This window comes from Anarhichas minor, unplaced genomic scaffold (genome assembly GCF_050575085.1).
Source record: "Anarhichas minor isolate MPS153535 unplaced genomic scaffold, ASM5057508v1 ptg000073l, whole genome shotgun sequence".
Classification (NCBI taxonomy): domain Eukaryota; kingdom Metazoa; phylum Chordata; class Actinopteri; order Perciformes; family Anarhichadidae; genus Anarhichas; species Anarhichas minor.
In genome coordinates this window covers 5,388,070-5,415,641 of record NW_027466519.1, presented here as the reverse complement: position 1 = coordinate 5,415,641, position 27,572 = coordinate 5,388,070, and the positions used below count along the sequence as shown (strand labels likewise).

General features: G+C 44.9%; 1 protein-coding gene across 2 annotated transcripts; it reads left to right on the top strand.

Moving 5' to 3' along the window:
• Positions 1 to 2,987: 2,987 nt before the first annotated feature.
• Positions 2,988 to 27,527, top strand: LOC142935346 (retinoic acid receptor RXR-alpha-A). 2 transcript variants are annotated; one of them, XM_076079660.1, is made up of 8 exons: positions 2,988 to 3,142; positions 4,269 to 4,448; positions 9,614 to 9,783; positions 15,723 to 15,852; positions 17,972 to 18,104; positions 20,039 to 20,130; positions 22,623 to 22,728; positions 23,362 to 27,527. In XM_076079660.1, the coding sequence occupies exons 1-8, from the start codon at positions 3,004 to 3,006 to the stop codon at positions 23,510 to 23,512; spliced, it is 1,101 nt and encodes a 366-aa protein (XP_075935775.1). In that variant the 5' UTR covers positions 2,988 to 3,003; the 3' UTR covers positions 23,513 to 27,527. The 2 variants fall into 2 exon arrangements, with proteins under 2 accessions (XP_075935775.1, XP_075935774.1); XM_076079659.1 differs by having other exon boundaries at positions 9,599 to 9,783.
• Positions 27,528 to 27,572: the final 45 nt, after the last annotated feature.

Sequence of the window (27,572 nt, the reverse complement as noted above, 5' to 3'; positions counted from 1 at the left end):
GAGTTGCAGGTTTTCCCGAAAATAGATTCCCTGACAGAAAAGAGTCCTCCGCTGGCAGACGGAGGGTTTGATAGAGACGATATCGCTGCACGGGACAAAAACGACTAGACTCAGGCTTTTAACTGAGGTAAGACCTCATGGTGTGTGTGTGTGCACATGCCGCCGCAGCTGGTTCCAAACAAACAATGCTTTTCTTCTTCTTCTTTTATGTGTGCTTCTGTGCGCTCCCGAAAATCGTCTTCTTCCCTGCACGAAAGGCAGTATTTTGCCGAAATATGACTATAACGATGCCACATTCATTGAAATAGTGCACATTATTATTGACAATTTAAATGACACATTTAGTTTTAATACAAACCTTGGCCATTTGTGCGATATATGCAAAATATCCCCTCCTTGGTAATAATAATAATAATAAAATAATGTATAAAATAGCACACAGAAAGCTCTGCAGCATGATAAAATAATCTCTTTTTATTTTGAAGCGTAGGCTTTGTGTGTGCGTTTGCGTACAGTTCAGTGTGCATTTATGTAAACAGGGTGTGAAGAGCAGGCCGGTGGGGTGGGGGTTGGGGGTGTCGGGGTGTGAATTGAACGTTTTCATGTGGCGGTGGGCTTTCTTTAACCTTTTCAACCCGCCGAACCCACCAGTGAATCCATCGTTCCAAATGCAGCCAAACGCTCGAACGTTTCGGCATCGGCTTTATATTTAAAAAAATTCTCGCCAAGTTCCCATGACACCACACATGCAACGCTGAATTATGTGGAAAAGGGTGTGAAAGGATGCGGACGACTTGGAATATTTCATTCCATGTAAGCGATGCATGCTGTAGCTTCAAGCAAGAACGTAAGTGGCTTTGCTGCCATTTATATATATTTTTCAACTTTGAAGCTATTTAAGGGGAATCAAATATCCGAGTGTGAGGTGAAATGGAATGCCAGGAGCCACAGCAGCGAGTGTGTGTACTTGTCTATGCGTGCATGGCTGTGTGTACATGTGCACGTCCACGTGGTATATCTGAGTCTCCTTCAGGCTGCTACCTCTGGTTCTGAAAAGTCAAGCTAATGCAGAAGTGCCTTAAACTTGCATTATTTCTAATGGCCAGCAGGGGGCGACTCCTCTGCTTTCAAATAGAAGTCAGATTGTATAGAAGTCTATGAGAAAATGACTCTACTTCTCTCTTGATTTATTACCTCAGTAAACATTGTAAACATGAGTTCATGGTCTCAATCTCTAGTTTCAAGTCTTCTTCAACACAGCATGATGTTCATTTAGTCAATGATGGTCCATTTAGAGTCAAACAGACCATAAAGCAGGGAAAGATTTAGGGCGGGGCTAACTTTTGATTTAATGTTCGCTACCGCGTCTTTGTCTGTGTTTTTGTCTTAAATCTTTAACCCTTTTGCAGTGTGTTTCTGTTTTATGAAAGTTAATCGTAGCATTCTTACAAAGTGAATAGCTCCACCCTCTCTCAGGTTGCAACATAAAGCAAAATGCCGACGTCGAGGCATCAGAACCATAGTCCGCAAACCAATGGGTTTGGTGACGACTGCGTACACTTCTGTACAGTCTATGTGTGCAAGCTGCTGTTTAGGTGAACTTGTGCATTGCATGTACATGTGTATGTACCTAATATAAACAGCTGCTCATCCTTATGGCATCATAGTACATGTTAAACGTTAGGAAGCTGTCGGGAGCATGACCGACGCAAGGGGACTGCAGGTCAGATCTGTGTCCGTCCCCCCAACTTTAATGAAGTAGGCCGACTAAATTGCTGAAGTAGCCTCATAATTTGTCATATTCTCTCGTACATAACTAATCATGTGCATGTATTGGGCTTATTTACTAATAATTTCATAATTACAGTCATAAAATAGGGAAAAATACCCATCATAGTGGCCTAGAGCTCGAGGAAGTTTGACGATCGACTAATTGATTAATCAGCTTATCAGCTTTTACATCCACAACCAACTTTCACGGTCGCCTCGTGGTCGTAAAGACAAAACGTTTCGTCTGTCTCGACGGATCCCCGCCGACGGAGACAGACCTTCTCCGCTACATTTAGAGCTTGGTAATAAAAGCAATGTTTGGCTACATGAGCCCATGTGGCTGCTCTGCTCTAAAGACTCTGCCCCGTCTCTCACCCCCACTTCCATCCTGGATGTGTTTGTCGGGGGAATCCACTTGAATGTATGCTTTTCTTCCCCCAGTGCAATGTCCACTTCTTTAACAGGACGGTGCTAATGGTTAGCTACAAAAGCTCCTCTTCCATTCACTACATTTAGTGTTTTAGGATAATTCATATCCTCCCCTCCTCCTCCCAACGCTTATCTACTCTGGAAACAGCATGGTGCTAGTTATAATAATTAGTCTCCCCTCGCTCTCCACTTTTAGCGGGAGTTAAAAAGAGAGGTCACTTTGGGAGGGAGAGGGAGGCAGCAACTGAAGCAAGACCCGGGGCTGCAGCTTGCACTGCCGCTAAAACAAATGCCGCCTCTTTATTCCGCTGTACTGTTGAATTTTGCAGTGGAGTTATGCTAGCACTGAACATTTCGGGAGCGAGCGGGGCTTGTCGGGAGCATGAATAAAAGAGAGGCTGGGGGGGGGGGAGCAGTGCAGGATCCTGCTGGGCCAGATTTAGATCTGATACAGAGGGAGGAGAGGGAGCAATGAAAGAGTGCAGAAACTGCTGCTGCCGGGACGGCCGACCATCTGCATCGAGTATCAGAAGTCAAAACATGCTTTTCACTCTCTGCATTTAGCCAATTGTTCATGACAATCTGCATGACATAGCTCCGCTCAGATTTATTTGTGTGTGTGCAGTCAAACCCTCCTCTGGCCCCTCACTTAATAGATAATGTCATCGGCTAACTATGCTAAGCTACGTGACGGCCTTATGCAAAGGGTGTGTGCAGGTTTTTCTTTTTCTGAGTTCAGAAGGGGCTGTGTTGTGACCTGTCGGCGTGTGTTTGTGTGTGTTGATGTTCCAGCTGAACTCCCCGATGAACTCGCTCAGCAGCACGGAGGACATCAAGCCCCCGCTGGGCCTCAACGGCGTGATGAAGGTGCCCGCCCAGCCCTCGGGCACCATCCTGTCGCTCACCAAGCACATCTGCGCCATCTGCGGCGACCGCTCCTCAGGTGAGTGATGTCGGCGGAACCACGGCAGACACCCGCTGCCCAACCGGGTGCAGCGTCCGCACAGGAAGCAGTGTACAATGAAAAGCGAATCATTGAGTTTATATATTTAGAATACAATTATTCTCATTATTTGAAACGGTTACGTATGGGAAGTTAAAAGTGTCCCTTTACTTTTAGGAAGTTGTTCCTTTTTTTTGTTTGCAGCGTTACAAGTTGGCTTACTCGACTCCTATAAATACATTAAAGTTCTAAAGATGGAATGACAATTAATAAATTGAGGTAACTATTTAAAAGTGCACGAGTCACAACCTTACCAGGAATTTTATGAATGATTTAGCGTAGAATTGTGGGAGAAGGTATACAAATAATCTCTCACCAGCTGGGATTACACAAGACTCCCCAGTGAAAAGAAAGCGGGACTAGCCAGCGTCTTCCTAAAGCTGGTGCTCTGACCACACCGAGCAACCTCCGCAGATGAACTCCGGTCAGAGAACAGCCCCACGGACCGCTCTGGCAGAGCTACGCACCGCAGCTTCTTTGCTGCGGGAGATCTTCCTGGAAGGACAACAGTCAGCGGAAATCTGGGCTAAATGGCGAGGAGGCCAGAAAGAAGTATGAGAAACCGCATACGAGGCCAGCAGCAAGCAGCATGAAAGGCACATGAAAGAAACTGACGATGTGAGGCAGAGAAAAACATCGTTCACGCTCCGATGAAAAAGCCGAAGCTCAATTCGGTTTCGGCTGACATAGAGAAGCGCTGTGTCGGAGAGGGGAAAAGCGGGCCCGACCTGTCACTCATGGGGAAAAGGGGGTTTTCATCCCCGGGATGAAGCCGTAATTCATCGGACATTCTGTGTCATCCTGCGTCATCGGTGCCGCATGGAAGCAAGTGGGGGTGAAGGGGGGGGAATCAAAACAACGTTTAGTAGTGAATCAGGTTTCATTCATCTTCTCTGGTGGTCCGACCGGCAAAGAGCAAACAAAGGAAACCGTTTTGTCCATCACATGTAACAAAAACAAGAGACGAGCCCCCCACCCACCATAACTTTAAGGATTTTTTTCTCTGTTGTGCATTTCGACGACCCATTCCCTGTCTCTCTCTCTCTCTCCATCTCTCCCTCCTCAGGTAAACACTACGGGGTGTACAGCTGCGAGGGCTGCAAAGGTTTTTTCAAGCGGACGGTGCGCAAAGACCTCACCTACACGTGCCGGGACAGCAAGCACTGTGTCATCGACAAGCGCCAGAGGAACCGCTGCCAGTACTGCCGCTACCAGAAGTGTTTAGCCATGGGCATGAAGAGAGAAGGTACAGCACATACCGTAGAGGATAAAGTCCCACTTACCCATTGCCCCTCACATCTCTACTAATACACATAGACATTTGCACTGTGAACACATATTTTTTTTTTGTCAGCCGGATGAGTTTACTGATTCCAATTTGATGTTAAACTGATGCAAAGTTGCAAATGTAGAGCACCTGAGATATGACACTCCTCTTGCTTCCTAGAAGTAAAGCAGTTAGTTTTCCCATCCTGCCTCTATCTAATTACTGCACATGCACTCACAGCTGTAATTCTGCTTTGCTACATCATACAGTGCATTGCAGCCATAGGCTCTGCTGTATGAAGAGGAAAAAAAAGAAAACGGTTCTGCTTGAAGTACTACTTTTGCGGGGAGATAATGCATTTGGCCGTTGCCGCCACAGGAACCCGGTACTGCTGGTTGCTGAGCGAGGCTCTGTGAGAACAGGCGGTCCTGTGGGAGCTCGATGTAGACCGGAGAAATGAAAACATAACAGTGGAGCTGTGTGAACGTCGGCTCCCCTCTGCATCCTCTGGAAGTCACAGTTCGTGCCCTCGCGCTCTTAATTATTTGCATAAACTCGACGGTTGTGTGGGAGTCGTTGTGAACCAACTCGCTCCCACAAACACAAAGATTTCTCTTTGCTTAAGATACTCAATACGCACAAATCAGTCAAATTGGATAATGTCTGGTAATTGCACGGCATGGGGTAAAGCGTGCACCGCATTCCTCAAATTAGAGGCTACCGGTGGAACGCGCCTACCGCTCCTGCCCTCGTTCAAAAGCACACAGGGATTTAATCAGTCGCACGGTGAGGCCACATGTACAGAACATGCGGTGGTGGAGGACGGGACCTTTCATTAAACTTTCTCTTTAAAATCACATCTTTAGTATCCATGCAAATGTGGTTCAAGATATTCTAACTGAAACCGGCATGCTTGACATAAACATAACAAGGCTTCATGTGAAGCCTGTGTGCATCAACTACCAACTACAGCCATAAGATTAACAAAGAACGGAATTGTTTTTTCCTGACTGCAAACATTGCATGTTTAGCGATCCACTCCGGTGCATCATCGATAGTTTTTAGAGTCTGATAACGTATCGTCCCGAGTTGGACAGAAAGGGCTTTATCGCACCATTGAAAGGATTTATTCAAGATGCAACCTTCCTGCAAACTTAAATCACTCTTCCAAATGCAGAAACCCTGTCCTCTCACAGCAGAGACTGGGGATTATGGAATCCTCAACTGTGACATTTAAGGTTGGACTACCATGAATGTCATACTGAAGTCCCTCTCGGCTACAAGTCCTGCTAAATTGAGCTTTTAAACCTGCTTTTTTGTAACTTCCAGGTCGAGTGAGTTGGTGTAAAAAGAGACAAACTAAAATAGCAGTTTGTGTTGTGAAGTTCTTCCATTAGTTAGTCAGTGGAGGCCAGCTGATGAATACTTTTCGATGGGATTACCTCACATTTCTGCACAGTTTAGTTAGCATGCTGTAATAAATGTCCAACACGTATACATTTTTAGATAGAGGCACCTTTTAAACCTTTTCGCGACTGACCTTAAGCTAACATCGACTTGTACCGCACAAGTCGAGTTTGAATCCTCCTTGACTAGGGTTGTTCGGTCACAGACACAGAGTCTTTTAAACTGAACTGACTCTCCTGAATCACCATCGGCCAATCAATGAACACCGTTTGAAATAGTCATTGAAGAATTGTCATTGTAACATTACTACCAGCAATACAAAGCATCGTGAAACACACTTCAATCCAACTAGAAACTCACAAAACCCGTCTTCTTGCCCAATCGTTTCATTGTCGAAAAAAAAAGCTCTCTGGTCATTGAGAGTCATCCTGACTTGTAAAATCTGAGTTGAATACCTCCCGTGATTATTGGACGCTTACAGTAAAAGAAGCACCTTGAGGAAAAATTGGGTGGTTGGGGGGGGGGGGGGGGGTTCACTGGCAGTGAGGTGTGAGTTTTAACACTCCATGAGGGTGTTACAAATATGAACGCTCTCAGCAGTGCTGTTAAGCACCATTTCGCACATTGAACAAATCAATCAGCGCCTCTCACCATTACGGTCGCCATGCGGTTACCGGATACAGATATAGAGTGTATAGATTGTGCCGGGGAGGGGGGGGGGGTAGGGGGCTGAAGAGGTGTGTACCAGGTGTGTACCAGGTGTGTACGCGCAGGTGCCCGAGTGAATAACATGGGTGAACAAGAAAAATGCATGTTTTTTGGGGGGAGGCGCTTTTTGGATCCAAGGCCACTTTGTCTTGACCTTTCCTTGGCCTCCCCTCCCTCCTTGCTTTTATTTATATCATTGTTAGGCCATTTTACTCCTTTTCAAGGATATTATCATTTACCGCCGCTCGCCTCACTCTCTGTGCCTAAGCTTCCCCCCCCCCCCCCCACACACTGCACCCCGAGGGCTGCGGTTAGAGAACAGCAGTAGCCCAAAAGGCTAAGCGAATCCACAGAAAAACAGGATTAAATGAATTTATGCTCTCCCTGTCAGGAAAGGAGGAGGAGAGGAGGAGGGGGGGGAATAAAGCTAACATGATTTCAGCCCTCCTCACCTCTCGCTGACTCCAACACAAGTATTCTACCCTTGGGCTGACCTCCACTGCCAGACAGCAGTTCCTCTAAAATGGGGCCCCTTTCCCCACTCCTCCTCTAACTACCCCTGCTTCCCTTTCACCCCCCAACAAGACCACGGCCTCTCTGATTCAGGACTCAAAACAGAAACCAGAGTAAGGGAAACGTAAGAAGACAGATCATTCTGCAAAACCAATGTGTGTGTGTGTGTGTGTTAGGCGGGACGGTTCTCCAGGTGTGTATGTAAGCTCGCATGCCGACATTGAATTTCCAAAAGCCCTTTATCATTCAACGCATCGTGTACCCACACTTTCTTTTCTTCTTATATTTGGAGGATAAACTTTTTTTCTGTGTTGTCTTGAATTAAGTAAATTATAGCCTTTTGAAAAGACAAAACGCACACACACACACACACACGCAGCTTTTCAATCCCCCCTTGAGGCCGGAGGTGCGGTTTCTCTTGCCTCCACCGCAGTGAGTCTCGGTGTCTGCTCAGCACACAAACCACTTCCTTTGTCTCCTTCGCCAAGCCAATCAGACGACAGAGCCGACACGCTTTTGCTTCGACCATTTGTTGTTTTTTTTTTACACACGACACGGAAAAAACAAAATCTACTAGACAAAGTCCTCATTGATTTCTGTTCAAGCTTTTTCTAAAAATTATTTTTAAGCCGTTCTGGCGACCACGCATTGCATAGAGGAGCGACAGGCGATGCATTATTTATGTGTGTATAAATGATTAGTGTATAAAAGGAGCTGTCTTCTTTGTCATTGAGCGCTACGTAAAAACACGTCTCTTTGATGAGGAAGCTGTGGGAAGTCCTTGAACACTTCCACGCTACCGCGTCGTGCATAATGTTCAAAGTTCAAAAATATGTTGCATCCGTACTGTCGAAGCAATCATTGATGATTGAACTCTTGGATATGTTCACAGGCATAATACATACTGGGTCATGCACTATTCACTGGCGTACACAACGACTGTAGCAGGCACTCACGCATGCAGGCGAGGGAACACAACTCAAGCATGCGCACACACATTGTAATGTGCAAGTGTTCACTTTTCTGCTGATGTGCACCAGAGACTGGGCAGTTTGGTTTCTCAAAAACAGGCAGGAATTCAAGTATCTGATCGAAAGGCAAGATTCATCTGTTCCATCTACTTCAACAACTGCACTGCCTTATCAAGTCATTTGATCTCAGCAAGTGTATTTTTTTCTTCAGGGTAGAAAAAAAACGGATCTACCAGTGCGGTTCTCCTCGTTTGAGAATGAGTCATGTTCAGTACCTCAAACAACACTCACTGTTGCAACAGGAACTAGAACACTTCATTGTGGAAACTTTTTTTAACAAAAGTTGATTTGGAAATGAGTGGAATAACAACCAACGCAGATTGGCGTATTTATTTATATTTTTTTTACAAATGACAGACGGAATGATTGGCTGCAATCTGGATTTTGCGGTCCGTCGCAGCGGCTAAGAATCCACACTGAATCTGTTTGAATTCACTTGCATTAAACGTTTTGAGAAAGAATTAAAGCTGCATTAATAAATGGCTGGCCACTAGACAAACCTTTCAAAAGACACCCGATGAATGACAATCCAATATTCACTCTACTAGCTCTTGTTTTGGTCTCCACCAACTCTTGGGAAAAACTTGTAGCTCTTTAGCAGCTACATTTTCAAATTTATTCATCAGCTGGTTCGCCAACTTTGTCCGCCATTTGGTGTTACACACAGTCGGTCTACCAGAGCTTGTTTTGCTGAAAATGGCTGCCTGCTGCTGCTTGAAAGGGGTCTGATAATGACAGCAGTAAGAGTGAATAACAACAGTAAGTGTGCTGTAAAACAACAGAGTGGGGTATTAATTCTCTGAGTCATTACAAGTGACCACTTTCACATCATTAATAGTCATTTGATTTGTTGTAAACATAAAAAAAACATTGATTAATGCAGTTTTAATACTTTGTAACTAGTTGACTTGTACAATATCGAGTCATTTTCACAACCCTGTAAGCTTGTAATCCTGAAATCTTTCTCTCAACATGCACATGCTCTTGAACACATGTTGACATTAGTGGAAGACCGATTAATCTGTCGGCCGATTAACAGGGACAATTAATGTTATTGTAAGAGCAGACGTCTATTTATTTATTTGTTTGATATCGTATTTTACTGAGCCGACACAAACGATCTGCTCTATGAATGTAGTTGTGAAGTGCATGAAACCTTTTATCATTAATAAGTTGTTGTTGTTGTTTTGATTGGCCTACCTGTTTTTATTGTTAATTAATGAGGTTGATGCTATTTGTTTTTACTATAAATAAGTGCACTGCAGACAATAACAGTGTTAAATACATGTTTATTTAAGGTCAGCAATCATTTGTTATCATTATTAAATTGGGTTTTTTTCCGATGCGAAAAAAACAACTGCAATTTATCGGCATTATTTAAATATATATATATATATTTATCAGTCAGCTAGTGACTAGGGAGTGTAAATAAAAACCAAAACCAAAAACAGCAGTAGTGACCGGAACCAGTTTTGTTACATGCAGCCGTTCAGGAGGAGCGCCAGCGAGCCAAGGAGAGAAGCGAGAACGAGGTGGAGTCCACCAGCTGCGCCAACGAGGACATGCCCGTGGAGAAGATTCTGGAGGCCGAGCAGGCGGTGGAACCCAAAAACGAGACCTACATCGAGACCAACCTTGGTGTGCCATCCAATTCGGTGAGTTGGCGTTTTCACGCATTCTTTTTTCAAACAATCGCACGCCGTGTCATTCTGCAACAAGTCATCACGTTGTGTTGGAACCAGTGGACATGCAGCACACACCCTACTTGTTCTCTCTTGTAGAGGTGGGAAATTGAACAGTTTTCCTCTCATATGTTATTGACTTAATGGGGACAGATTCTGTGTTTGTTGCAGTTCGTATGAAGAAAACTTCATGCATTATTAAGTACTAATACGTAATGATACAAGACTTCAAACTGTAACTGTGTCCAACTCTACCGTCAGTAAACTCACAGAGGAGAAAGCTAAATATTTTTTCAGATTTATGGCTCATGGCTTATACTTTATTTTCTGCTTTCCAAAATCTTCTTGGAGCTGTGCCTCCATTGTCCACATTTAGTTGTATCTTTCCAGCTGCATGTAGCTCCTACAGTATACCTAATTTTTGCATTGAATTGCGGAGTCGAGGCACAGCACACTTTAAAATGTGTCTGCATCATGGACTGTATGTAAGAGGTGGATGTAGTCAGCCGTGACGTCACCCATTAATTTGTGGACTACGATTTGGAAGCCTCGAGTTTGACATCTTGTCCGTCGCCATCTTGTTTTTTGTTGTTTTTTTTGCAACCAAAAGTAAGCGACCACAATGTCACAATTAACTTTCATGAACTGAAAACACTGTGAAAGGGTTAAAAAAAAAAAAAACACCCAGACCGGACGATGCAGTGGTGGCGACCTGTCAATCACAAGGTAGCCCCGCCTTCAAGCATACCCTTCTTTATCGTCTATTTAACTCTAAATGTACCCATCCTGACAACCAAGACCTGAAAACTAGTGATTAAGACCATGAACTCATGTTTACACTGTAAATTATGAGTAAATCAAGTGAGAAGTAGAGTCATTTTCTCTCTTTTTGCAACCAGAGGAGTCGCCCCCTGATGGCCATTAGAGAGAATGCAGGTTTGAGACACTTCAGCACTGGCTTCACTCTTCAGAACCGAAAGGTTGCCGCCTGGTCTGCGTGCTGACAGCATAGCACATATTTACTTTTGTTATTTTGAAGTGCAAACATAGTGCTCCTCATGTGATTAGAGTTGCCATGCTGATTGGAATTGGGGACGTGCCCTTTGAAAAGCATTTTCTCTGTGTCGTGGAGTTCCAGGCTGTCAGTCGGTAAAGATGCTGCCTGCCGGTAAAGATGGGTGTGATTACCGTTCGTCCTCCCTCTTTTAGTCCCTTTGGAGGTGACTGCTTGTAGTCTGGAGCGCTGCTTTACCTGTTCACCTCACATTATCTCCTTCACTCAGCTGTGAGTCCCCCCCCCCTCAGTCCCGGCTGGGCACTGTGGGCTGTCTTTTAAACAGAGGAGACTAACAGTGATGAATAATGCAACAGGCAGACTGTTCCTGAAAGCATCCCACAAAGCCTCAGCTTCCTCAGGAATTCTGCTGCAACATGAGAAACAGAGGAGCTGCGCAGCGGCCTACCAAAGGAGGCAGGGAGGGAGGGAGAGAGGGGAACAGAGACTTGAGGAGGCGAGAGAGAGAGGGAGGGCTTCTTCTGGGATTCATCCGCTTCAGGGGATGGAAATGTCCTATGAAGTGAAGGTAGAAATGTGAGGGCTGTTATGTGAGTAAATGGGAGCTATTTTTGGGGAGGGGGAGGGGGGCAGACAGAAATGTAGGAGATGAGCCTTGACATTAGGGAAGGGGAGAAGGAGCTGGCAGCTCAGACACTCTAATGCACTGAGTGTGTTTTTTGGGCTCAGCCACGGCGGGGTCCCCTCGGTGCCCGCTGCCTGCCTGACACCAGGAAGAGGAGCTTTTCTAAAGAACTACCGAAGAGATGAAAACGGCGCTAATATACGGATGTACAGGGCTGAGAATCTTCTATTAATACGTGGAAGCAAACCGGAATCACATCACGATATCAACCTGTGAAAAATGGCCAAATTCCTGACTCTGTGCAGGTTATAATTACAGTAGAAACCTAATTTGTAACATTATTTGTGTGTTTTACACATAATATGAATCATTTGGTCCAATGTAATGCAATGAACATAGTTGTCATATGATATATTATATTGCAGTATTGATGTCGGTCATATAAACGCCTCCCTAACGTAATTACGTATTAACACATCATTTGCCAAAGTTGCTGAATATCTCTTTGACACCACTGCTAGGTGGAAAGACGTTGCTGGCGTTGCCACGCGTCATATAGCCCATACGTCACATGGCTGTCCAGTACAAGGACAGGGGGATTGGGCATTCCAAATGAAAAAAATGAAAAACTGTAAAGAAAGAATAGATTATTTGAAAACTCGGGCAAGTAAAACGCTGCGAGATACGACGATGAGTTTGCAAGAAAACACCACTTTGAGCTGAACCACACTGGAGTCCAGGATGTTGGCAGAGTGTCAGCGTTCAGGCTGTCCTGACCACAAGGCCTCCCCTTCTCTCCGAGTCCCCCCCCCCCCTCCCTGTAAGGTCTCCATTGAGAGGCACTGCCCCGTGCTATAATTAATCACAGGGCCCGGGCCATGAGTGTACACCATGAATAGGCCACCAGCCACTGTCTAATGGCCGGGGTCTGGCCAACCCGAATGCAGTGTGTTTATCTCATGGTGACCTAGAACAGGAGTTAAACAGACGTTAGGAATGCGCCTCCAGTCCGGACGGGGGAGAGGAGTTCTCATAAGGAGGAAGAGTGGGAGGAAAAGAGACGCGATCGCTCACCGATCCCGCAGGGCTGTTTCTTTACCTCCGTCGTTTACGCTCCGCCATCTGTGCATCACCTTCTTTTAAACGTTTAGTTTCCTATCTGTTCCTGAGCTCACGGCAGGAAGCGCTGCTGTTATTTGGATCGTAATCAGCTGATGTTTCATCCACGCTCCAGCATATGAGGACAGTGGGGGTTTTTTTTCTTAATTTTTATTTCAATTCTAAAAATGTGGGACACTTGAGTAATTCATTTTCCCACTGATCCGCACGAGCGCCCGAGTTTTGCTCTGTTGTCACACCAGCATAGTCTGGTTCAAGCTGAATAATGAAAAATTGAAAAGGCAAATCTTCTCGTCTGCCTCTCCTCGAGTGATGAAAATTTCATAGGACGGTATGCAAGCCTGGCATTTCTCTAAGTTGTGGGGATGATCGACCGTGGCGGGGGAAGCATGAGTGGCCATAAACCCCTTTTGATTTGCTGGGAATGAAGACACTTCCTTTTTATTAGTTTTTTTGGTGGCAGGCATTTAGAGATCTGCTGAAGGGACTAAAATACAAAATATGTCTTCTCCTGCTTTCTGTCTCTAGTTTCATCTTTTGTCCAGGCTCCCTATTTTACAGCTGTGATCTTCACAGTGGTAGAAGATGTTGCGCTGTGAGATATCCCCATGTGGACTTTTGTACTTAAAACGCAGAGGCCCATGTTATTCCCTCCCAGGCCATGGCGGTGCGCCTCCTTTGCGGCAGCCCCCCCATAACACCCTTAAATGCCGCTCTGTGACTTGAACAGTAAGTACAGTAATGCGATGCCGGAAGGATTGTTGCAGGAAAGTGTAAGCTCCTCTCCCCCCTGTCATCTCACTCGGGACAGGAGCAAAAGAAACCAGGTCAGCGTAAACACGGCTAAGATAGCCATTCAACATTCATGAGGCCCGCCGTGTTTAACGAGAACTCTGGGACTTGTGGTCTTAGGAGGGGTTGGCCGGACGCCGAAGCCTCGTTTTCTTTCTTTTTTTAACTTTGTTTTTCAGCTGGGGCCGCTCTTTAGAATGAATTAGCCGAAATCTGTTCATATGAGGGGGGGGGGGGGGGGGGGGGTTTCGAGAGAGAGAGAGGGGAAACGCAGCTCGCTAAAATCTGTCGCGCCGTCGACACAACGTCCACGTCTCCCACGGAGATCAGACGCTGAAATATTCATAAGATGCCTGTTTTCTTTGTCCCCCCCCCCTGAAGAAACAAAACCAAAAAAAATAAACGGCTTTCATTTTACAAAAACAGTGTCGGCTTTGTGTCTGTTTTTTTTTTCATATCTGCGACTGCTCTGCAGTCAGTGTGAGTTCCACAGCGTGGAGGAGAGGGAGGGATGGTCTTTGGCCTGCGCGAGCGGAGGGACGTCTTCTCCTTCATCTTGAACTAATCTCCTCCGGAGAGCTGCCGTTGATGCGGGAGATCCTCCCAGCTTTTTACCATCGATCTGTGGGATTTGGGCAGAAGGAAGTTTACGGGAGAAGTTGCCGAGTTTGTCGAGTTCACACGGGGATACTTAGAATTTAAGGATGTTTACTTGATTTAAAAAAATTATGCACAAACGCGTGTGCACAGAGTCTTTGTTTATACACATGCACATCATGGGTTTGCGCTCCTGGGATGATGGGAGATTACTCGTCAGAGATTGACAGTATTCTGTTTTTTCTACCTCTACCCTGATGAATTTACATTTTAGTCAGTTAGTCCCACTCTACGTGTGTTGCATTAGTATTCAGCCCCTGCTCATAAACTCCCTGTTGGTCTCCCAACCTGATGTGTTGTGACGGTTAAGGACAAGCCGTCCTTGTTCTCTGGCGTTTCAATAGAACACAGAAGTGATGATGTCAACAGGAGCGCTCCTCATGTGCAGCAGCGTAGCTAACATTACGGACACAGAGATCCTAAACTTGTTATTTAGTCCTGGGAATGCTGAGCCTTCTGTCTTACAGTTTGCACATTCAGGATGACGCCAGTATTTTGTAGACTCTTTAAATTTGACACTTTATTTAGGACAAACAAAAACTCAAATAAACACGAGCTAACTCCGCTTTTAGACCGAAGTGCATGTTCTGCAATCCTGTCTCCAGCCTTTGCTCGCTGGTAAATGTGCGTTTACTTGAATGGGAGCTTTTCGTCAAACGTAGATGTGTGCGTGAAAAGGTCAATTGTTCTGCAATTGAGTTTGCTTTCACAGCAGAAGTAAATGCGCCACAGTCACCCTTGATATAACGCTTACTCGGCACCTAAAGAGAAGAGAGGCTTTTTTTCTCTTTTTTTAAAGCATACGCACCATGTCTTACATAACATACATTAATATAATCGTCTTTGGCCTTTCTTCCAGCTTTTATGCCCATCTCTCGTCCAGGCTTAATAGATCTAATGCAGAGAAATCAATGAGGGATTGAAGCTTTCTCCGTGGCTCACCTTTTTATTTCACAGAGGAAATAGTCAGCGGTCCTATTTTAGGCAGAATGTACTGTGACGTCCATTAGCCGGACCGGTCCACTACCGAGAATTGCTTGTTTTGATCATTTATCAGAATTCTTATTTATTTTTTTTTTTTTACCTTAAAAGACAACAACGGATCTTTTGAAAACGTATTAATAACTGCACCATACCAGGTTATTACATTAGCTACTGATGGATAATGATAGTGGACATCTGTTTCATGTGTATGTTTTACTGTGAGTAAATATGAACACTCATTACACACTATTATTGTCTGAGTTCTCCTAAAGGCCTGATAATAAAGTCCCACTGGAGCTCCTTAGCGCTTGTTATGTTGTGAAGTGTCAGTGGAGTGTCAGGAGGGGCCTCTTGAGCTCCCATCGCCCGCCTGAAAATGCTGATTTGTGCGTCAACTAAAAAGGTCCCCAAAGAAAGATCCTGCTTGGTGAAAGTTTTTTCTCTCACCAGCAGCTCTCTGCAGGTATTTCCTCCACAAGCTGTGAAAGAATCACTGTTTGTTTAGTGTTCCCACTTGCTCCTCTTAGGAGGTTATCATTCATAGCATGGTACTGATGTAAGTGTGTGTGTGTGTGTGTGTGTGTGTGTGTGTGTGTGTGTGTTGATAGGTGGCTATTGCCGACACCAGGCTCGCAGCCATATAGAGACAAGAAAACAAACATGTCACACCTTTTCATTTCTGACACTGAGATTTGTGTCCGTTCGTCTGTTTCCCTGCAGCCCAACGACCCGGTGACAAATATCTGTCAGGCGGCTGACAAACAGCTCTTCACCCTGGTGGAGTGGGCCAAGAGGATCCCCCACTTCTCTGAGCTGCTGCTGGACGACCAGGTCATCCTTCTACGAGCAGGTCCGTCAAAAGAAAAGAAAAGGAAAAGGGCTGAAACCGGGTCGTACAAAAGCCGGCCGCTTTACTCCACAATGACCCCTTCAGTCAAGTGTGCAAACTCTGGCAAACGCTCCATGACTACTTGAATCTATTCATTTATTATGTGAACGTAAAGGAAACATCCATCAAGCACAGTGGTGAAAAAAGAATACATGAGTATATGTTACTGTTTTCTGAACTGTAACATTTCATCACCTTGTCTTTAAACAAAGATAAAACAACAGTTTAAACTCGGGGCTGCGTATTAGAAAGAATCTTGCTGATATGATACGTATCACGATACAGGATTTATGATGCAATATATTGCAATACTGAAAGCTGTCACAATATAAAGAACATGTACATACAATCTGATTAGCAAGAAGTTGATTTTTTTCATGCAATCGGAGCAGCGCATCTATTTAACATGCTCGTGTTTTTTTGTGAACGGTGAACCGAATGTATCTGTTTGCAACTAAGTAACTTGAGCGCCGCTAACCGTCTCGAGAGTTAACGGCGCACTGTGTGGCCGACCGCCAGCCCGCCGCCATGTCGGTGCGATCAAAGGAGCGCAGATGTCAGCCACCGTCTATTCAAAAGTCAACTCAACAAGCAAACGTGATTGTGCTCATTTCTCCGTTTGTCGCATTATTCCCCGAAATGCCAGAGGGCGTCCAAACAAAATGTACTGTGAAGTAGCGAGAAGAGAACAAGAGTAAACGGCAAAACGGCTAAATCCAACCTCCTCAATGCCGAGGAGGGATTAACTGTGAACTCACATCTCATATTCATGGACTGTTTTATTGCCTTTATACGAGCCCTGTAAAAAAAGAGAGTCGAGTATTAAATGCATTATTAAGAAATGAAGGTTGAATATCCTGTGAACAATTTGATTTGGCTGGTAGAAAATATACTCAAATGTAGAGCAGAGATGTAAGCAGGAATGTAGTAAACTGCAAATGGCCAACGCGAACCGTCGGATATGTTGCTGTTGAGTGCCAGCTAAATAAAAAATTACGAGGTTTTTCATTTTTATGATGTTGTGAAACAGTAGATATACGACTGATGAGAAAAACATGTTGTAGCCGCTGACAGAAGAACAGGCACTGAATAACTAGATGCTAGACCTGGCTCTCTTGTCTGTAACCCGGTAGAAAAGTGAAACAGAACTTGAATAGACTTCATTTGGCCATAGCGGTGAATAGCCTTCTCAGTCATGTGACTGAGACGAGAGTCAGACCCACCAAGGTCAGAGCAGCTCGCTGTGTGTGTCTGAGGATCACAGAGGCAGCCGCGTAAGAACGCAGAGAGAATCATCCGTCACTTCTCTTCCATTCTCTAACATCACGTGCACGAAAAGGTCTTCTGGGTTTTCTTTCAACACATTGCCCTTGTCTGCTTGTCGCTCCACATTACACCATTATATTCTAAATCCACCTTGAGGGGAGGGGGGGGGGGAGAAAAATTGCTATTACACACCCTGAGAAAAAGAAAAAAAAATCCTCCCATCACTCCTCATCCTCAGCACATACAATGATGGAGACACTTCTGCAGAGGGAGAGAGAGAGAGACATTATTCCGGAGCGCTTGGCTCTCAGGTTTTCTATAAATAACTGCTTTAGTTCTGCTGTATCACAGATAGAAGCATCGCGGGCTCCTCTCTCTCATACCCAACTCAACTCCGGGGAGGAGAGGCGAGTGTTGCCAGGCAGAACAGTTAAAGGAGCCCCGTCGCTCAAAAGGCGGCGTCCTTGTGTCTTCGCCGCACCCCCCCCCCCCCCCGTGTGTCAAGGCCCTGCTTTGGCACGTCAAGCCCGGCATCTTTATCGCGGTGGCAGGCGCAGTTCATCCCTTTTACACGCTTGTCTCCCCAGAAAGCGTGATTCAAACGTCTTCGTAATAACCTGATGCCTGAGAAAGCTCTTACCGCGCAGCTTAATTGATTCATTGGAATCCCCCTCCCCCTTTGTTGTCAGTTTCATTTTGCCTGAATGCTGTGTGAACTTTTGTACCGGGATTTGCCCGTTCAGTTTTGTTTTTCTCTTCTTTTTCTTTTGCTCATACTTTTCCCCCTCCATCCTTCTCCCCATCTCTGCCGCAGGTTGGAACGAGCTCCTCATTGCATCGTTTTCGCACCGCTCGATATCGATTAAGGACGGGATCCTGCTGGCGACCGGGCTGCACGTCCACCGCAACAGCGCCCACAGTGCCGGAGTGGGAGCCATCTTTGACAGGTTGTTATTTCAATCATATCAAAACAAATATTTTTAACAAGTGGTTTATAAATTGTAACTAATGGCTTTATTAGTGGTTAATAACTGATTTATAAATGTTTTACAGGTCAGTAATAAGCCCTTAATAAGGACAATTATGTTACCAGATTTGGGAAGATATCTTTGGGTTATAACATAAGTTATTAATGGCTTATTACTGATCTATTAAGCATTCATAAATCATATGTTGACTATTAAGATATACACCCCTTGGTAAGACTTATCAGAAAGCGATAAGATCATAGGCATGTTTCATAAATTGTAACTAAAAGTTTTGCAAATGCAAATAGATTACTTATAAAAGCTTTAGCAATCAGTAAGTAAGCCTTATTAGAAAGTGGCAACATTGTAGCCATACTTAAGACACGGGTAATGTTTTGTTCATGTTAATAAATCATGCATTAATGATTTAATCAGTAATTATTAATGCCATAATGCTTGCCAGGTTGTGAAACACTTCTGTATGTACTCCCGCAGCATAATTAGCTTTGTCTTTCTAAGTACCCCAACCATTATTAATACCTTGTTACTGATCTATAAAGTCTTAATAAATCATGTATTAACTACTGATGAACTTTTATTAGAAGGTGGTTTACAGCACGAGACATTTGAAATATCAACACCTAGACTGAAAGTCACGAAGGAACTATTGATCGATTCCAGTATATTAAATATGTACACCTGTACGCATCAGGGATCTCACAGAAACACCAAACTGCTCAGAAAATCCATGCACAAGCTTCTCACTGTGAAGTCGGGCGTGCGCACAAACTTCAACCCCGGTGACTGTTATCGACATTCCAGCTGTCTGACACACTGACATCTCACACAGGGGTCTGCTCAGCAGCATCGCACCTTCAGCTGAACCCAGAATGCGTAATTTGGAAAGTTATAAAAGATACAAGCAACGTATGATATTTTTTTTATAATTTGATGATTTATTTAGAAAATGAAAATTGCAGTTTTAGTGTAAATGGTGCTGCCATCAGACCCATGTTAACAGCAGTCTGTCTCCTCCTCCCCTCTTGTGTCTCGGCCCCTCTGATCTCCGAGCCTCTGTGCCCAATCATCGGCGCTCACAGCCACAGGACATGTTCCATCTCCGGCATTAACCGTGGCGAGCATTAAGATGCAGGGCACTGATAGTGTTTCTTTATTCTCTCTCTCTCTCTCTCTCTCTCTCTCTCTCTCTCTCTCTCTCTCTCTCTCTCTCTCTCTCTCTTCGCCATACAAATGAAGACACTGATTAACTTAAACACTTCAGTCTTCTTTTTTCCTTTTCCTTCTTTTTTCTCTAACCCCGTTGTTCCTCCTTGGAACAAATTGAATTAGAATGAGCTAAGAGCCACAATTTACTTTACTATCCGGGGGAGGGAGGGAGGGGGGGGGGGGAGGCAGAAATAGAGTGAGAGAGGAAAAACAAAAAGAGCGGGTGAGGAAAGGGTGTGACCGAGTCAAAGAGGGGTGAGGAGTTCGAGCGACTCGGCGCACCGACACTCCCGCCGGTGATGTCACGGGAGTGTTTGGTGTTGGACTGCAGCGTGTGTTTACTCTGTGGCTTTCCTTTTATGAACTATGCACTAAATATAATGGCTTTGCAGGGTTGTAAACTTTTCCACTCATCTAACTGTTCCAACGTGGGCTGAGCGTGTATATGCTTGAGTGTATTTGTTTTTGTTTTTTTTAAATAGATTTGAGCTGGATAGATGGTCATTAAAACCTATTTTCAGTCTGGATCTGGATAATTCAGAGCAATCAGACTCGAATGGTTTCCTGTGATCTTAACTTCTCTGGCACTGGTTATCTGATGTAACACAAAAATATGATTTAAAAAGTTGATTTTGAATTAACCACATCTCTGACTTTCTTTTCTTTTTTGTGTCTCTTTTGTGCAGAGTGCTCACAGAACTGGTGTCAAAGATGAGGGACATGCAGATGGATAAGACGGAACTGGGGTGCCTTCGAGCTATAGTCCTTTTCAACCCAGGTAACTATCGCTGTATGTGAGCTCGCGTGTGCTGTGGCGGCTGAAGGAAGCTGTAGATCAGGTGTTTTGAAGATGACCGGCTCTTCTTTGAGTTTAGAATAACAGCTTAATGGGTGACCAAGCTACATGTATCTACAGCACTGTTGACATATTTCCAATGTGGGATTGTTCTCTCAGAGCGACACAGTGTTGCTGAGCAGCTTTGTTTGTTGAATACCAATCTTTTTTCTTTTTGTTTTTACAGCGCTATTGCTTCGAGCTATAACCAAGAAAAACAACATTCAACTGATATTTATATTCCTAAAATAGAATGACTCATTCAGGACTTGAAGCTAAGTAATACTCCACCTAAAATCTATTTATACTGGATAGATGGCTGTAAACAAATTCGGAATTCAGTTACAATCGATTCAAACAGCAACCACTTTTCACAGCGCAAAGAAATGTATTACAACATCCAGAGAACCATCTCAAACAGCCCCTGCAGTACAATCCAATCTCTCCACTGCCCACCAGTATTCTACAAACATTCATATTTTCACTCCGATGTGGATGAATGCATCTCTTGAGGTGGAGCTTGCAGGGCAGAGCAGTAGTGTAGTCCATATGTTTTGAATGAACTGAGCACACAGAGGGAGACGGGGATTATGCTGCAGAAACAAATCATTTAAGAAAATGAAACATGTCACCACTGGGATCCACTTGAGATGTGAGGTGATTTCTGGACTGAGGAAACCATCTATGTTTTATACGGACCTTTCAAGCCAAAGAGTTTTGATAGCGTTAGACTTTGGGTATCACTCAAAGCGTTGGACTTGTGACTCAGCTTGACCTCGTTCATGTAACTGGAGAATTGGGAACTGGCTTTTCACTTGCCTGTGTTTTCTTTGAACTTGACTCTGGACTTCTCTTGTGAAATTGAGACTTGTAAAACTGGTGTGCTTCCACCTCTGAGTAAAATAAAAGCTGAGACTGCATATTCTATTGATGTGAATGTACTGAAGGCATACACATGAACTATTTTGCTGAGTTGCGGTGATGTACTCAGCAGTCCGTGCACTAGTGGTTGCGTTAGCCAAACACACGGTCCGAAACAATAAAGGTGAGCTGGTACAGCAGTGTGTGTACTGGTAGTTCTGTTAGAGGTTAGCCGTCACACCGTTTAATACAATAAAAGCGTCCGAGAGGTACTCAGCAGTGCGTGTACTAGTAGTTTCGTTAGCCGTTAGCGGTTAGCCAAACACACCGTTCAAAACATTCAAATTTGAGCCGCAGAGTAGTGTCCGGGAGTTACGCAACAGTGCGTGTGCTGGAATTTCCGTCAACTCTTAGCTCTTAGCTGAACACACCGCACACTGTTATCCCCGGACTGTTGGAGATGCACTCTCCTGTCAAATCACTAGCGGCCCCTACCAGAGTGGTGAGTGAGGAGAAAAGCAGGCGGTCAGTAGCAGTATAAAACAGACAATAAAAGGTGTTTAGAGAAAGTGCGAGTCACAGCAGCCGCCAGAGGTCTATGAGCATACAGCCATTACTGGCCACCCAAAATATCGTGCAGTTTGCTGCAGCAGAAGGCGAGATTAGCCGTGGACAGACACAGAGGTGAACTCTTGCTCACTCATAGACACACACACACACACACGGACTCAGGCGACCGATCGCATGATTCTCCTGGCAGTATAATAATAATGCAACATCCTACTGTGAAAGAAAGCTTATGACAGCGCGTTATATTTAATTGAGGCCCATGTCTTGCCACGGCGCGTGTCCCGCCTGCTATCAGTGTGCTGCTCTGTATTTAAACCTCCTCCACATGGCAACCAAAGTAAGCCAAACCAAGCCATGAATGTGACCCGGGTTTTTTTTTAATGACTCAGTGTGGGAGCCTCCCTCCGTCCCTCTGGGGCCACTGTGGATCTGTTGAGCCCAGGCACACACTGATCCTCTGTGTTCCTCGTTTCGTTCAGGCCACATCCAGGCCCACCGGCCCCGATTCACATCTCGGCCTGATTCCCTGTTAATTAGGGGTTCACAGGACTGGTCTGACGGAGAAAGCAATTGGTGGGGGGGCTAAAAAAAAGGCCCTCAGTCCTGCCTTTCCCACACTGTGTGATGGAGTCCAGCCGCTGACAACAAATGTTCATTCACTGTTCATCAATTGTGCAGCGCTTTGTTCCTCCGAAATGTTGCTCAATGACGCGTTTGTGTTGGGGTTTCCAGCGGAGCTTAACTTAGCGCCGTCCTAATTGGACTAACCCAGAATGTGGCGACACATTCTGGGTTAGAACTCAACTTGTTAAAACTCAACGGGGTTAAAACTCAACTTGTGAGTTCGTAAGGCCCTCCATTTGAAACTGCTGCAAGGGGCCTTTGAGCAAGGCGTTCACCGGAGTTTTCACGAGACAAAAGCGACCGCAAGAATGTGGAGAAGACGCATGTATAGCAGCAGGGTTGTTGTTGATTATTTGTACATTATCTCTGTGTCTCCACAGACTCTAAAGGTCTGTCCAATCCAGGGGAGGTGGAAGCTCTGAGAGAGAAAGTGTACGCGTCTTTAGAGGCCTACTGCAAACAGAAGTACCCCGACCAGCCTGGCAGGTATGAACGTGTGCACATCCCCACACTCTCTCTTCATACAGCACTGCTCCTCACTAGGGGCAGTATATGTAGCCTAAGAACATGGGAACAGTTACATGGTAACAAGTGTTCTATTACATATACTTACATAAGGCTCTATTACAGTAAAGTGATGTCATTTTCTGAGCTCACCAGACTGTTCAAGCTACCGTTTACAATTATAATTATTTGCAATAGATCAACATACTGATGATTGTTTATCAAAGATCTCATTAAATAGTTTGTGAAAGCAACAATAGTCAACCCGACAATATCGAGGTATTTGGTTCAGAGGTATTTTGATATTTGATTGTCCAGCACTACTTTGGTTCAATACATTGAAATGATTAGAAAAAGAAAAGATTAAAAGAGTAAAAAAACTCTTTCCCCAGCAGCCAATTAGCTGTTTGGATGCCAGAACAGGTCTGAGGGGAAGTTAAAGTTTAAAGAAAAGGGGCCTCATGCAGCACTATTTTTAATCTTATCCCAAGGCCCACTACGTTATATAGAAGGCGTATATAGAAGTGTGGTATCAGTTCTTTCTGAGTCTGTCTTGCTCCTCTTGTCAGACGTACGATGGACTCCAGGTCTAACTTTGGTCTCGTGTCGTGACAGGTTTGCCAAACTGTTGCTGCGGTTACCAGCGCTGCGCTCCATCGGCCTCAAGTGTCTGGAGCACTTGTTCTTCTTCAAGCTCATCGGGGACACGCCCATCGACACCTTCCTCATGGAGATGCTAGAAGCCCCGCATCAAATGACATTATAGCAGAGAGGGTTGAGCCCCCCCCCCAACATCTACCACCAGCCCTGAATCGGGGGCAGTGTCCCTCCAGCGAGGGACAGATCACGTGACGGATGGAGAACCTCCCCCTTCCTCCCTACCCTCTCCCCTTTGGATGTGTTTTAAGACAATGAATTCATCATGTCTATGGGTCTGTTTTATACCTTGTAAAAAAATGTATAAATAAGAAATATATATATATATAGATATGAAAATCACGTGGCGACACGAGTGACAACAGTGGACTTCAACTAAGGTCAGACAGAAGACAAAAGAAGCGCATTGAGCCATCCTTTCCATCCTTTCCATCCTTGCTGTTCCTACACGGTGACGAGAAAAAGCAAACGATCGGGTTTTAACACCCACAGTTGCAGGTATTTAAAAAAAACAGAAAAAAAACAAAACACGGCGTTGATGTCACATTTGGACACTCGGCGTTGTGATCGGGGACAATCGTGGACTGGGAGAGCCTCAGGCCGCCTAGACTTGGACCTGAGCCCTCTCTCTCTCTCTCTTTTTCAGGACTGAACTCACTTTGGGGGAGGGACGGTGTGTGAGTGGGGGGGGATCCCGCCCGACTCGACTGAACGCACGTGTCAGGTCTTGCACTAGCCGTTGTGAATTTGCTGGAGTCGAAACTCGGAGGGGGGGGGGGGGGTTTAACGAGACTGCAAGCGCTTAAAAGAAAAAAAAGAACAACCTCAGGTGTCTGCCCGATTCCAACGGATACAGACCACGTCTTACTCCGTCAGCACTGTGCGACATCGGGGAGGACGACATTTCTCGTCAATCGGCCCTTCAGCTAACGGCAATCGACCGAGTCGGGAGTCCGTCTGCGCGCGGGAGAAGATGCAGGCCGACGGCCGCACATTAGCTTTACGACGCTGCGCGGCGCTCTGAAACTTGGCCTCGTCCCATGTCACAGCATTTTGGGCCTTTTGTTGCGACGTCGGCCAGAAAGTGAGCGTCAGTCTCATCTGTTGGGGGGGAGAAACATCCTCATATTCGCCGTCGGCCTCCGAGCTCCCTTTTTTCCGTACCCTTCACCTTCACCCTTCTCATTTCACGTGACTTTCAGCACACCATCTGTACACCTCCGCACTCAGAAACCCCCCCGCGCGGCGGGATATTAGCTTTTTTTTTTTTTTTTCAAACACCGACATCTACCTGTACAGAGAGTTACAACCGTATACAGTATTGACGTTCTTTTGACTTCAGCAGCAGCGATGCACGATTACCTCCGTTCTCCAATCCGTCCCACCGTGGGCTCCTGGCGCTCGTCATCGCAGCAGAGCCTGTTTTTTTGTTTTTTTGTTTGTTTACTTGTTTACTTGGCACTTAACCTCATGACGGCGGAGTCGGGTTCCTAAACGGAGAGCTGATGTTGTGATGGACCTCTGAGGTGGAATCTGGCCCCGATCAGGGACGCACCAGTTTCAGCGGCACACACACACGCGCACACACACACACACACACACACACACACACACACACACGCACACAGTCGCTCTCCCTGCACTTCTCTGGACGACCTCGTGTCATTCAAGTGGAACTGAAACGTTCGATATCTCCACGTTCTGTATAATTCTGCTTCACGCCCATATTATGTTGTTGGTTCTTTTCCTTCCTCCTCTGCTTTCCTCTAAATGCTGCAGCTGCTGCGAAACTATGCATCGAGTGCATTTCCAAAGATTGTCCACAGAGCGGGAGCGTGTGAGCGTGTGAGCGTGTTAGCGTGGCTCAAACAGGTCAAGTGTTTGTGAGGTGTGATATTTTTCCTGGGCCGGATGTAAACAGCTTGTTTTGTCATTCTGTACCGTCTTATGGAACAGTGGAGCCAAGCCGAGTTTAAGGACGTGGTAAATAGTAGCTATTGCCAAGTACGATATTAGAAAAAGGCCCAAAAGATGATTAGATGAAGTATTTCTGCTCATTCGCCACGCTTCGATGAGCGCCTCGACACTAACTGGACCTGAATGAACCTGAGCGCTGTGTCATCATCCTGTGATGAACTGAAAGGGTTAACGGTCTGGTGTATGGAGCCTCGACAAGGACACTTCAATCATCACTTTTTCAGTCTTTAATTATAACCAATTTACAGATTTTAATACATTTAACTAAATGTTAATTAGATATGAATTTCAATCATGCATTACAAAAACTAAATATAAAATGTTTTTATTCTGTTAATCATTGATTACTGATGTCATTTAAAAATTGAATCATAAAATGATTTTTTAGAATATTCTACATCACAGAGAATGTATCTCCTGTTGGAACATTTAAAGTTGGCTTTCACATAAAAGCCTCATTTAAGTATGAAATGAAGTCCGACCCACAGAGCAGCAACAGGCGCTTCTATTGGCCGGCTGCCGGCTTTTGATCCGCCCTCAGAGCCTATTTTATTATCGCTCTTTTAAAAAATTGTATCCACATATTAATTGATGATAATTAAGTCTGAAAAGGTGGAAATACTCCGGTGGCACCATCAGGGCTCCATAGCACCGTTGACTCAGACCAAAACTCCAATGACACCATGACCACGTGATCGGGGTCCAGTTTCACAGCAGGGCCTCCAGTAAAGGGGGGGGGGGGGTCAGCTTTACAGATGTTAATCCACCTCTGTAAAGCTGATCCCAGTGATCAATTTCCTCACTTAGAATAAAGCAAAGAGTCGGGTCAGATGCCGTTCACTCGCTGGAAGCAGGACAACATTCACATTCAGTCTGGACTGGAGGGCACGCGGCGGCCATTTAAGAGGCGCGAGCGCCCTCTGGTGGAGGAGGAGCGGCGTTACTTGAAGTACTTACTCCGACAAGAAGACGGCACTTTTGTCTCCGCTGCGTCAGCTGTCATCACTTTGCTCAGCAGAACTGAGAGGAGAAGCAATAAGTTCAGTGTTGATTACCACGAGCCGTCCAGGTCTGAGCTCAGTTTACACTATTTATATTCTGGAGCTATTATGTCTGTTCAAACAGAAAGGATCTGAATCTGCTCACACGTTTTACAATGTTAGTATTATTCTGGGCTAGATTTGCTGTGTTTTGTTTTCATAGAGGAACGATTAGAATCAAGGAAAGCAGATTTAGGTCCGATGTCCCCCCCCCCCCCCTTCCTGTGTTTACTTTACTGTGATTGGCCGAGTGCAGGTCTCTTAAGCCATAAAGTGGACGACGTGCGAGCTCAGCCCCCCCCCACACAGAAAGGATCACCTCCATGAACGCTTTATAACACAAAGCTCTATTTTGTTAATATGTAAATGTGTATATATTTATAAATCTATATCGACAGATCTGTTCTTTTGAGTCCGTCATCGAGGAAGACGAGTCTGTCAGACCAAAATGTTCCACGACTCAAGTTACTACAAGTTGTTTTTGTTGCTTTCAGACCATGACTTTATTAAACCTGGTCCACCAGCAGAACCGCAGCAGCTCTAAAGCTAAAAAAAAACAAAAAAAACCAGCTTCTCAGCCGTTTATGGGACCTCAATAAAACCGTGAAAGAGAAAAAAAGACTTTAAACCCTCCCAAATGTGTGTTGCTTGGCAATTGTATGTTCAAAAAGTGTAATAATCAGGAAAAGCTGGGCTTGTGACACAATCACTGCTTTCTTTGTTGCATCGATGGTAAAATGTTTAAGAAAAAAAGGACAAAAAAAACAAACACTTGGAAAATGATCTATTTTTGTACAAAGGTAATTTTATCTCTTTGCTTGTGTTCTCTCCCTTTTCTTCTGCGGGGGGTCGCGCACGTTGTGGAAAAGCTTATTCCACGAGGCGATTTTCAGATTGAAAGTTGAAGGTGCGAGGAAACTATTTTGCCTTTACTTTGCCATTTTCAGCCCGTCGCTGCGAGACGGGGAATGTCCTCTTTAATTCTATTTTTGTTCATTTGTTTTTTTAAGGAGATGGAATTTTTGTCTTCTGTTCTTTGTGGGTTGTTCTCTGATGTTCTTATCTTTCATGGACAGGAAAAAAGTTATTAAAAAAAACTCAACAGTGCGCTTGACTGATGCCGGTTGATTGTGTGTGATGTAAATGTTTAAA

What these genes read in the sequence shown, in the direction of transcription:
- LOC142935346 (XM_076079659.1), top strand. Translation starts at nt 3,004, where the DNA reads ATGAACTCGCTCAGCAGCACGGAGGACATCAAGCCCCCGCTGGGCCTC. An exon ending in TTGGTGTGCCATCCAATTCG is followed by an intron (nt 9,784 to 15,722) that starts GTGAGTTGGCGT and finishes GTTTCCCTGCAG; the next exon opens with CCCAACGACCCGGTGACAAA. An exon ending in TACCCCGACCAGCCTGGCAG is followed by an intron (nt 22,729 to 23,361) that starts GTATGAACGTGT and finishes GTGTCGTGACAG; the next exon opens with GTTTGCCAAACTGTTGCTGC.